The sequence below is a fragment of the Mobula hypostoma genome, chromosome 18, assembly GCF_963921235.1.
Source record: "Mobula hypostoma chromosome 18, sMobHyp1.1, whole genome shotgun sequence".
Classification (NCBI taxonomy): Eukaryota; Metazoa; Chordata; class Chondrichthyes; order Myliobatiformes; family Myliobatidae; genus Mobula; species Mobula hypostoma.
The window spans coordinates 28,345,378-28,358,487 of record NC_086114.1 but is presented as its reverse complement, the minus strand read 5'-3'; the positions used below and the strand labels follow the sequence as shown (position 1 = coordinate 28,358,487).

Genomic DNA, 13,110 nt, shown 5'->3' with positions numbered 1-13,110 from the left:
TCGCCTGATAAATACCACCATGCAGCTCCTCGGGTTTTCAGTTTGTCCTACATTTTTAAGCTGGCACAATGCAGTGCTAAATCATTATCAAGTTCTTATGGACACTATAAAACACAACCCATTCAGAATAATAACAGACAACACTTAAGAAATTGTTACGTAAAAATTAAAACTGTTTTCATAAATCCCAGAGTCAGAACTTACTGATAAAGTCATGGAAAAAGATACTGAATACAAAATCATCAAGCTATTAATTATAGAGAAAACTATATTATGGATGTACCCAATTCAAATAGAAGGGAGTTCTGTGGTGAAAACCTTAAATAAAATCTGATTGGAATTAACTTTTAATCAGACTTTTAACTTATTTATCATATATTTTAAAACCTGGAAAATGATTTTACAATGGCTTAGCACAAAAGAAATTCTCTAAGACTTGTCCTTCATCTTTTCTTAGGGCAAGATTCCAAGATTATCTCCTTGCATTTATGTTATAAGAACATAATAAGAATGAATTACATAGTGAAGTTTGTTTCAAGTAATTTGACATAAGGTAAAGAGTAAAATGAAATACTAATGTCAGGTGTTTTCCTTTACACCAACCCTTTTGATTTTTCATTCATTTCTTCCAAGAACAATAACCAAACCATTTTCACTATAACTATTAGATAAATTGGCTCTTAGCATTGACAGTTTTATAAAAAAACTACTCATCAAATATACTTGGAAGATGTGCCAAAATATTCAGAAATTATAAAATGTAATTACAACATAGATAAAATAGGTGGTATCATTTTTAAGGAATGTAACTAAATATTTCATTTTCTTTCCAGCTTATTCCATTTCAAGAATTAGCTGGACCACACACAGCATGAAGAGGCAAGACAATAGGTATAGTATTTTTAAACAGACAGTCTCTCCTAAAGGTTAAACAGCAGGTTCTATTATAAATGCTGCTCACGATCACCTAAGCTTTGATATTAAATGACAAATTTACATCTTAATCTCAACTCAATCCTCACCTCCACTCCCCTAGTTTAATCATTATTCCAAGGTCTCAGCTTGCAAACTATTCCACTAAGTATTAATCAAAGAATATAATAAAAAGTTTGTTGCCAAGCTACAGAACCCTATTGTCATCTAATCCTTCCACAAGGTTTTGAACACATGACACAGTATTGAATTTACATTATGATGCTTTTAAAATAGCAAAGCAACTCATCTCAGCACTGGACATTTCAATCAAACCTAAGCAGCATTCACAAGCTAAAATGCCTTTATAAAACCAAACCACAATTGCTGTAAAATGACCCTTGCTTGTCAAAAGAAGCCAACATTCAGTTAATGACAATTAAAAATTATCGAATTTTGTGATTTTCTCATCAACCTTATCACAACATGGTGAGAACACAACAATGCAACAAACGGTGAAATCTTTTAAATGAAGTGTTGTATAATATCTCCTCAAAAGCAGAAACCTCTTGATTGCAGCAATTTCATTTATAAAGGCCCAACTTTAATTCACATTCAATATAACTTCATCTTTCAATAAGGAGATTATTTCCACCCCCAACTCAAATAAAAATTTGTTGTAAAACTGAAAACGCTGCATATGCATTTCAAGAATATATTGTACACCATCCATGGTCCTGTTCTGAAACAACATACCATCAAACCCGTTGTGAAAAATAACGCAGAGATCAGCTCCGTTCTTCTTCATTGACCAATCTTGGAAATCAAATGATTAATTCTTTCAATTGAAAAGGCAAGTTCATTATTCACCAAAATAAATCTGCACCCTTGAGTTATTCTTGTTAAGAACTGTAGTCTATGCCTGCCTTGTTTAAATGCACTGGCCGATCCTGCACAGCCCTCTGGTGAAAAATGATATCGTATCTGTTAAACAGGGGCCGTGGACAATTCTGATTTGATGGAAAATGGACGTGAAAGCACAGAGGAACATCTGGAGAAATTTCTGAAACGCCCGTTCGCTGCTGTCGTTACTGTGTGGTCAGGGATCTTTCGGAGGGTAGGCCTCAAAATCCCCGGCCTTGCCTGCTTTTGGCGACCGAGAAGGAGGTCGAATCGTTCGGACAGACATGGCGCTCAGTACTCGGTGTCGGAGAGCTGATCAGAGCTCAAAGTTTTCGGATGACCCAGAGTCGGATTGTGGTCGGCATGGCAGGGAGAGTTTTTCTTCCTTGTTGTAACTATATGTTATAATTATGTGGTTTTGTCATTCTTTTCAGTCTTGGTCTGTCCTGTGTTTTGTGATATCACACCGGAGGAAATAATGTATCATTTCTTAATGCATGCATTACTAAATGACAATAAAAGAGGACTACGTGTCTTCTTCAGAATCATACTATTAATACTTGGTTTTGATGCTAATAATGAATATAAAGGCAGAAAAAGCTAGAAATACTTGGCATCAGGCAGCAACAACGAAAGAACAATATTCAGTTTATATTTAGGAGCAGAAGTCCTCCCTCAGGACAAGGAGACACTACAGTTCAACTGTTCGTGAAAAGGGAACAGGGAAGTGAAAGAGAAAAAAATAATTTAAATGAGTAATCTGTTAAGTTCAGGACAGATATGACAGCAAGACAGAAAATGATTAAACAGTGGACCAGATATTAACAGAAGTCAAAATGAAAGAAATCAAATACATAAATGAAACACAAGATTGTGAATACCAAGAAAAAAGTGACCGAGGATAGATGGCAAGATAGAGTAAATATAAATAGTCAAGGAGTGCATCTTCTAGCGAAGAAAAACGCCAACATGAACAGTTCAAATTTTCCTGGCAATAGTGTTCTGACAAAGAGGAAGCCAAAGGTGGATGAGAAGGGTGCATACATCAAATTCCAATGTGATAATTTTATCCATCCCCAGAAACAGCAATATAATCATCCCACATTCCTCTTACCAAGCATGAAGAGAAACAAAGGAAGTCTGGCAAAGGTCTGAAATTGTTGAAATCATAGGACAGGTTGCACAGTATCCAGTACAAAGTTGTAAAGACAGTGTGGAAAGGAAACAAACAGAGCCAGTAAAAATGGTTAAGGGTAGCAAATATATGTAGGAAATAATCAAGAAAAGAAGCTGTACAAGCAGACAGAAGTAAGAGGAAGTGCACAGAGAAAGTGGCATTAATAGACCATGGAAAGAAGATAGAAGTAATATGGCTGAAAAGTAATAACTAAAAAGATTTATACATTGCACTTCTCAACCTCAGATAGCCCAAAGCACTCAACAGCCAATCAACCACTTCTGAAGTGCAGCCATTGTTATGAAGCCTTTGTCATGTTCCTTCAGTTGATTTTTGCACAAGCTCCCACAAACAGCATAATGATCAGATCATCTATTTTTGCTCCATTGATTAAAAGACAGATACTGAATAGGTCACCAGAGTAAACTGCCAGAGTTTTCTACAAAACCACTTTGGTACCTTTAAAGTTTGTTTCAATCTAACATTACGCCTAAAAGGTGATGCAGCAGTTCTTCAATAGTAAATGGGGAAGTGCCTCAAGTCCCTGAAGTAGAAATTGAACTCTCAACCCTTTTACTTGGATTGGATACTGGACACATGCGGGAAATATCAGAGAAAAGTAAGCATCCCTGGAGAGAAGACAGGTTAAAATTTAAGGCAGATCACTAATCCCCCCTACACGCTACAAAAATAGACTCAACCGCTTGGGAGTTTTGTTTCATATTTCACTTGTTTGATTTTTTTAATTCTCTTGAATTTCTTAAAACATTTTGAAATGTAATTTTGATCTTTTAAATCTGCACATCAAGAAACCTAACAAAAAGAAATACATGGACCTGAAAGTGGACAACACCATATTTAAAAGTTGAAGTATAGTTTGGATGTTCTCAACAAGAAACAGTGATTGAGAGAAGGGACCTGCAATTGCAAAGTGAAACTTCGGGTTTAAAAAGCAAAATGCTGGTGGATTACGTACAATCTGTGGAGGGAAATGAACAATTGATGCTTCATATCAAGATCTATCATCAGGATCCCTGCATAATGGTCTAGACCCAAATTGTCAACTATCCTTTTGCCACCGCTGATGCAGTCCACCGGCAGTTTGTTTCTTTGCTGCAGATCCCAACATCTACAGTCTCTTCTGTCTCCAAGCAAATAAGAAGTCTGCTTTAGTGAATAAATTCTATCAAATTTAAGAATAATGATTGGTAGTCTCAACAAAGCACTCAATTCTGAGATGGTTTGGCAGAGTAAATTCATAGAATTAATTTCTCAAGAATTTATGACTACAGCACACAAAAAGGTCAGCAATTTGGAATAAGAGAAGAAAAGCATTCATCAAAATGGTAGAGTTTTTGCATTGATCCCAGATGCAGATATATGGCTCTTGAGTATATTCAAGGAAATCAATAGATTTTTGAACATGTCACAAATGAAAGGAAAGCGATTAACTGAAAAAATAGAATGAACAACACATGATTTTAATAAAATAGTAACACAGGCTGGAGTCATTTTTATTATGTTCAGTGCAAAATAGTCTAGATCAGGAAAGTTTGTTGATTGTATGCTTATGCAAAAGATGAATTCCAGATTGTTGATGGACAAGATCTATTTTTTTGAAAAATCCAAAAACACAAGAGATTCTGCAGATTGTGTGTTGCTATGAAAAATCAAATAGTTTGAAACAAACCAGTCCTGATGTATACATCCTTGTTACTTGTACTCATTTACGTTTGCATCAAATATTGAAAAACATTAGAAAAATCAAATGAATTCTGGATGACTTCTATCATGCTCAGCATTAAGAGTGCTTCAATAAATAATAAAATTATATCACGGCTATAACATATGGGAATATTTTAGTTCTACATCTCTCATTCTGTAGTGTTTTATCTTCAGCATGAATGTTTCACCATTTCTAATTGGCTGCTTAGAGAATGGGCCCTGCCTTACTACAGCTAGCTTTCTGGTCCCTGATATTTAAAAAAAACTTTGTTTCTCTATTGCTAAAAATGTTGGCGGTAAAAACATGGTGTCAAATGTCAAGAAAAAGTGACAATTTTAGCCCCAAGATCTCAGGGTTGTATATGGTGACATACATGTACTTTGATAATAAATTTACTTGAAATTGAAAGGCAACTGATATCAGAAAGCTCAATAATGTCTACATTTTCATTTAAAAGCAATGAAAAATAAATACTATCCCTTTTGACGCAGGACTAATGAGTTCTGATGAAATTGAGGAGATTGGCTGGTCTTACCCATTTTGCAAGGAGCATCCTCAGGCAGATCAACATCCAGCATAAGGTCATTTTCATCCAGATCACCTGACTCCAGATTGTTCAAAATATCCTATGAGGACAAAAAGGAACACAAAATACCTTAGAAATATGCACAAAAGGAAGCATGCTTCTCCCTTAATCAGACTGAAAAGTATAAAAACTTTAAATTACAAAATAATCTTTTCACAACTATGTCTCACCAAAACACGCAATGTTATCTAATTGAGAGATTCAAATTGAAATTATGATTTTATTTGCTTATGACTACATTTATTTTCAGGAATAAAGAGATGATAAACACAGAAGGAATAACTTTTGTTTTAATACTGTTTCCAAAAATTAAAGCAAACAACAGTATGAGTATATACTGAAATAACTGAACTAAGAGCTAATATATCAATGTTTTTGAAGGGTGGGGGTGTTGCAAGGATCAAATAAAAATTTTAGATGTACCTGTACTGCATTATCCTTACTTAACACTGAAAGTCGAATATCAAGAACTTTAAAAAGGTAATTTTCTCCCCTTAAAAAAGCAAAGAGCTTACTAGTAATGAAATAAATACAGAGTAAACTGGCAATACACAGAAAGTCTGATAACATCTCTGGAGAGAGAAACAGACTAATATTTTAGGTTCACAAACAAGAGAAAATCTGTAGATGCTGGAAATCTAAGAAACACACACAAAATGCTGGAGGAACTCGGCAGGCCAGACAGCATCTATTGAAAAGAATACAGTCGGTCGGCATTTCAGGCTGAGATCCTTCAGTGGGACTGAAGAAAAAAAAGATAAGCAGTAGAGTTAAAAGACGGGGGTGGGGGAGGAAAACCACAAGGTGATAGGTGAAACCAGGAGGGGGAGGGTTGAGTAAAGAGCTGGGAAGTTGATTGGTGAAAGAAATTCAGGGCTGGAGAAGGGGAAATCTAGAGGACAGGACAGAAAGCCATGGAAATAAGAAAATGGCAGAGGAGCACTGGAGGGAAATGATGGACAGGCAAGGAAATTGGTGAGAGTGGGAAAAGGGAATGGGGAATGGTGAAGTGGGGGTGGGGAGTTGAGCATTACTGGAAGTTCAAGAAATTGATGTTCATGCCATCAGGTTGGAGGCTACCCAGAGAAAGAGTATGAGGTGTTCCTCCAACCTGAGTGTGGCCTCATTGCAACAGTAGAGGAGGCCATGGATTGACATATTGAAATGGAAATGGGAATGGGAATTGGAATTAAAATGGGTGGCCACTGGGAGATCCTGCTTTTTTTCTGGCAGATGGAGCGTAGGTGCTTGGTGAAGCAGTCTCCCAATCTACATCAGGTCTCATTGATATACAGGAGGCCACACCAGGAGCACCAGACACAGTTTATGACTCCAACAGACTCACAGGTGAAGTGTCGCCTCGCCTGGAAGAACTGTTTGGGGTCCTGAATGGAAGTGAGGGATGTGGTGTATGGGCAGGTGTAGCACTTATTCCACATGCAAGGAAAAGTGCCAGAAGGGAGATCAAGGTTAAAAAAAAAAGCAAAAGATAGCATGCAGTCAGACAGTGCAGGCAAATGACAGGACAAAATTGCAGCCAGCAGAGTATCAGTGCATTAGTGATGGAAAATCACCGAGGGTAGCAAATACATCACTCAAAGTCTTCTATCTCAATGCATTGAGTATAAAGAAATAAAGTGGATGATCCTGTTGCACAATTACAGATTGTCACATATGATGTTGTGGCCATCACTGATTTGTGGCTGAAGAATGGTTTGTAGTTGGGAGCTGAATGTCCAAGGTTACACGTTGTATCAGAGGGATAGGAAGATAGGTAGAGGGGGTGGCGTGGCTCTGCTGGTAAAGAATGACATCAAATCAGTAGAAAGATGTGACATAGGATTGGAAGATGCTGAATCCTTGTGGGTTGAGTTACGAAACCACAAGGGTAAAAGGACCCTATGGCCGTTATATACAGGCTTCTCAACAGTAGTTGGGATGTGGACCAGATTATAAAGGGAAATAGAAAATCATATCAAAGGGCTACGTTACGATAGTAATCAGAGATTTTAACATGCATGTTGATTGGGAAAATCGGGTTGGTAATGGATCTCAAGAGAGTGAGTTTGTTGAATGCCTATGAGATGGCTTTTTAAGAGCAGTTTGTCATTGAGCCTACTAGGGGATCATCTATACTGGATTGGGTGTTATGTACTGAACCAGAGCCAATTAGGGAGCTTAAGGTAAAACAGCCCTTAGGAGCCAGTGATCACAATATGATTGAGTTCAGCGTGAAATTTGACAGGGAGAAAGTAAAGTCTGATGTAGTAGTATTTCAATGCAGTAAAGGAAATTACAATAGTATGAGAAGGGAGTTGGCCAAATTAAATTGGAAGGAGATGCTTGCAGGGATGACAGCACAGCAGCAATGGTGAGAGTTCCTGGGTTAAATGAGGAAGGTGCAGGATAGATATATTCTCAAAATGAAGAAATACTCATTTTGGAAAATAGCACAACTATGGCTGACAAGGAAAGTCAATGTTAATGTAAAAACAAGAGAGGGCATACAACAAAGCAAAAATTAGTGAGAAGATAGAGGATTAGGAAGCTTTTTGAGAGCAACTAAAAGAATCAGTAGAAGTGAAAAGATTAAATATGAAAACAAGCTAGTAAATAAGATTAAAGAGGATAATAAAAGCTTTTTCAAGTATGTAAAAAAATAACAGAGAAACGAGAGTGGATATAGGACCACTAGAAAATGAGGTCAGAGAAATAATAAAAGAGGACAAGGAGATGGTAGATTAATTAAATGAGTATTTTGCATCAGTCTTCACTGTGCAAGACACTGGCAGTGTGCCAGATGTAGTAGTGTGCAAAGGAAAAGGAGTGAGTGCAGTTACTATTACAAGAGAGAAGGTGCTCAAAAAGCTGAAAGACCTAAGGGTACATAAGTCACCCAGACCAGATGAACTGAACCCTTAAGTTCTGAAAGAGGTCGCAGTAGAGATTGTGGAGGCATTAGTAATGACCTTTCAAAATTCGTTGGACTCTGGCATGGTGCCAGAGGACTGGAAAATTGCAAATGTCACTCCACTCTTGAAAAAAAGGGGGAAGGCAGCAGAAAGGAAATTATAGACCAGTTAGCCTGACCTCAGTGGCTGGAAAGATGTTGGAGTCAATTGTTAAGGATGAGGTTATAAAGTACTTGGTGACACAGGACAAGATAGGACAAGGTCAGCATGGTTTCCTTAAGAGAAAATTGTGCCTGACAAACCTATTGGAATTCTTTGAGGAGATTACAAGGAGGATAGATAAAAGGGATGCAGTGGATGTTGTATATTTGGACTTTCAGAAGGTCTTTGACAAGGTGCCACAAATGAGGCTGCTTACCAAGTTAAAAGTCAATGGTATTACAGGAAAGTTATTAACATGGTTAGAGCACCGGCTGATTGGTAGGAGGCAGCGAGTAGGACTAAAAGGAGCCTGGCATAGTTGGTTGCCAGTGATTAGTGGTGTACTGTAGGGATCAGCGTTGGTCGCTTCTTTTTATGCTGTATATCAATGATTTAGATGATGGAATAGATGGCTTTGTTGCCAAGTTTGCAGATAATACAGATTGGTGGAAGGCCAGGTAGTGTTTGAGGAAACAGGTTAGCTGCAGAAGGACTTGGACAGATCGGGACAATGGGCAAGAAAGTGGCAAATGAAGTACAATGTTGGAAAGCGAATGGTCATGCACTTTGGTGTAGAAATAAATGTAGAGACTATTTTCTAAACGGGGAGAAAATTCAAAAATCTGAGATGCAAAGGGACTTGGGAGTCCTTGTGCAGAACACCCTACAGGTTAACTTGCAGGTTGAGTCAGTGGTAGGGAAGGCAAATGCAATGTTAGCACTTATTACAAGATGTCTAGAATACAAGAGCAGAGATGTGACGCTAAGGCTTTATAAGGCACTGGTGAGGCCACACCTCAAGTATTGTGAACAGTTTTGGGCTCCTCATCTAAGAAAAGATGTGCTGATATTGGTGAAGGTCCAGAGGCAGTTCACAAGGATGATTCTGGGAATGAAAGGGTTATCGTATGGTTCTGGGTCTGTACTCACGGGAATTTCAAAGGATGGGGGGGGATCTCATTGACACCTTTTGAATGTTAAAAGGCCTTGACAGAGTATATGTAGAAAGGATGTTTCCTATGGTGGAGGAAGTCTAGGACAAGAGGGCACAGCCTCAGGATAGAGGGGCATCCATTTTAAACAGAGGTGTGAAGAAATTTCTTTAGCCAGAGGGTGGTGAATCTGTGGAATTTGTTACCACAGGCAGCTGTGGAAGACACGTCATTGGGTGTATTTAAGGCAGAGATTGATAGGTTCTTGATTGTTCACGGTATCAAAGGTTATGGAGAGAAGGCCGGGGAATGGAGTTGAGGAGGAGAAAAAAGGATCAACCATGATTGAATGGTGGAGCATACCTAATAGGCCAAATGGCCTAATTCTGCTCCTATGTCTCATGGTCCAAGAGTTGATATGTTTCATCACCAAACTCTCAAAACATTTCATCACAGTGAATGTAAGTGCTACTGGATGACTGGGAGGTTACCTCATTCTTCTTAGATACCAATAAGAGTGAAGTATATTTGAAGCAGGTAGATACCTCAGACTGCTGAAGCGAGAGGTTAAAGATCTCAGTGAACACGCCACTCCAGCTGATTAGCACAGGTCTTTAGTACTTAGCCAGGTACCCTGTCTGGGTTGGATGCTTTTCATGGGTTCACCCCCCTGAAGGATGCTCGCATGTCAGCCTCAGAGACTGAAATCACAGTATCGTTGGAGGCTACAAGAGTTTGTAATACTTCCTACATGTTTTGACAATCAAATAAGCATAGAAGGCATTGAGTTTACCTGGAAACAAAGTTCTGGTGTCTACACTTGCCCACTTATGTGGGCCATTAGGCACTAAACTGTGCTGAGAATGATCAGCTTTTAAATAGCATCAATTATATGTGCTTATGTCCAAAAAACAGTGATTGTTGTCACTGATAGCTGGCATGAAACAAGCAGCAAGACAATTTGGACTGTTTTGCTCACGGTGGTTTCAAGCATTCAGGCTACAGCCAGGAATGAAAATGAAACAATTTCACAACTTCAGTAAGCTAGGAATTACGATGAAATCTGAAGGCATAGACAATCATTTTGCATGTTACAATGAAATGAAGATTTGGAGGATGCAATTGTCAGGCCCATTGTATGAAGGCAGTCCATTATCAGTCCTAGGTGTCAGCACTGATACTGTTCATTTACAGTCAGTTTCATAATACTGTAGAGGTATTGGCAGTGTTCTAATTTGTTCTGTACTTCATTTAAATACATAAATTATTACTCTATTAAACAGCAATTTTTTTTTAATACATTTTAACTATTTCCATGAAACTTCAGCTAATTGGGCCAAGATGTACTGGTCTTAATGTATCCCAGTTAGCAGGAATCTACTGTATTTCTATTTGTCTAGGGATGGTAAACAACCTTTGCAAATTTAATATCACAACTCTTTTAAATTAAGTTTCTGGAAACCGATGTCAGTCAGCTGGTCAGTACGGATGTTCCTTTACATCAGAGGACAGAGCAAATCAAAATAAACTGATTCTATAATTTGCTTAAAGAAGGGAATCAAAATCAGCTTGTAGTAACAGGTAATAGATTCCACCCAAATAAAAGCAACTCGAAGAGAAAAGATGCATTGAAGGACAAAATGCCTTAACCAAAAGTCCCTGAAAATATAAAACATTGTATAAAACACTAACGTAATCTCAGCAAGTAACGAAGAGCCAATTTTGAAAAGGGTAATGAAATAGTCACAAAGCAATAGGAAGAAAGGAAGATCCTCACATAAGTGCTGACAGGTATTTGCTGTTTATTTCCTACAAAAGAACCAAAACTAATTTCTAATTAACAGTAATCAAACTAACTTCTTAAGAATAAGTGTGCACTATTTTAAGTATTTTAATCATGGGGCTTGCATTTTTTAAAAAGTTTTAACTTGAGTCCAGCAGAAGCTTGTATTAGAAGCTTAAAAAGGTCACAGCCTGCCTGCTGCAAGTGATCCAGCAGTCCTGTTTACTGGGGGAGAAAAACTATAAAAAAGACAATCATTGTATTATACTCTGATGAATCAGGAAAATTAAAATTTAAGTTGCATGCCACAAAAAACAAGAGACCTTTCTTAACTGACCATACTTGAAGTAACATTCCAATAGATTTTACAATTTATGCTTTTATTAAATCAGCAAGTTTTAACATTAAACAAATTTATCTAATAAAATTTAAGTTCAGTATTGACTTCTGTTCAGCGTTTCACACAACATTTTGTATGACTGGTAACAAAACAAAGAAGCCCAATTCTACCAAGATATTTTACTTCATCACAAAACCATTAAAACTTGAAGAAAGCTGTATGAAATACAGATTATGGGACAGCTTCTGAGTTCACTGCAGCTTCCAATATTCTGGCGCATAATTTAGATAGGCTGTACACAAGGGATTTCAAGAGATTAAAAGGTCACAATTAAAAATCAAGTTTATTTTTTTCAAAGCAAATCACTAAAGTAAAAATGGATATCCTTCATGACACGTCAATTTAAGAACAGCTCACATAAAGATTGCTCTTACAGCAAATAAGTCCAGTCAGGATGAATCCCCTAAAATTGCATCTTCAGAAATTTCATTTTTGGCAGTAACAGAAATTCAAGATTATTACTATTGTATTATTTTTCTAGTTTAACATTTCACATTGAACTTAGTGATGCATCACAGTGATGGATGGTGGCCGTGAAAGGATAATTCTAGCACCACAAATCATAATCAGGATCGGAATTGCAAACTGTAACTCAGATAACACGGCGTATGAAGTGGAGAGGGAATGGGGAGTGAAAGAATGATGTTATTCAACAAAATGTTTCATGTAGATTAAAACAGAATTTCAGCACAAACTTTGTGACTTATTTTTGTCCTCCAAACAACTTAGATTTCCAGAAACGAATTAAATACTCATTCAGTAAGGATTTACCCTTCCCAACACCAGTAAACTGTAATCTATCTGAGAGAAAAAATTTGAAGCTAGTACCAACTCTATACTGTGTATTAACTAAATTAAGGATGCTCAAGCTTCTGTACCAATTGGTTATCATCCATACTTCTCTTTCCATTCTTCCCAACCCCTATCAATCACCCACCATTCCATCTTCAACATTCTCGATCAACCCATTCTACATTGATATACAGCCATCTGGTCACTTTTTCAGGTCTTCCCAGTAAATGAAGCAAGTGAATCCGACAACTTTTTAGATTTTCAAAAGGGTAGTTTTCTTTTGGTTGTTCAACTTAAACCAAATATTGATTAAATTCCTTGTTCAAGGTTACAGAAAATGGATGACATAGATAATCAATTACTTAACTGTAGCACAGAACTGAGTTGCTAAATAGCATGCTTGTTTCTTTTACCCCACTCCTCCACTGCATTTGAGCGCGCAATAAATTGGTGAAAAGTGACAATTGGAATTTTTATAAAAATTTTATGAGTGATTTTAAGGCAACACATTTCTGCCTATAAAACTTCTTTAATTTTTTCCCCACAATTTTTGGTCAACATCTTTTTTCCAATTCACAGTTACAGAGTTAGAAATCAAATTGGTTAAACAAATTTTCAGCATAAATGTGGACATCATAATTACTAATGGTAGAGCACACAGGTATCAAATTTTTAAATATCTTGTGATAAATGTTCACATGGTAAAAGATCATCATCATTTCAGGCAATCTATTTGTGCAAAAGCCTAGGGTCATGTTTTACACCTACTTTTTTCCCCAATCCATT

The 13,110-nt window shown here is 37.2% G+C and overlaps 1 protein-coding gene across 2 annotated transcripts in view; it reads right to left on the bottom strand.

Annotated features, from left to right (window-relative positions):
* The window catches only part of LOC134358428 (serine-rich coiled-coil domain-containing protein 2-like), a 782,366-nt gene that overhangs the window by 595,871 nt on the left and 173,385 nt on the right, over nt 1-13,110 (bottom strand). For both annotated transcript variants that reach the window (XM_063070650.1, XM_063070651.1), the window contains exon 5: nt 5,254-5,344. In XM_063070650.1, the coding sequence (XP_062926720.1) occupies nt 5,254-5,344 (91 nt within the window). The remainder of the gene's footprint in view (nt 1-5,253; nt 5,345-13,110) is intronic.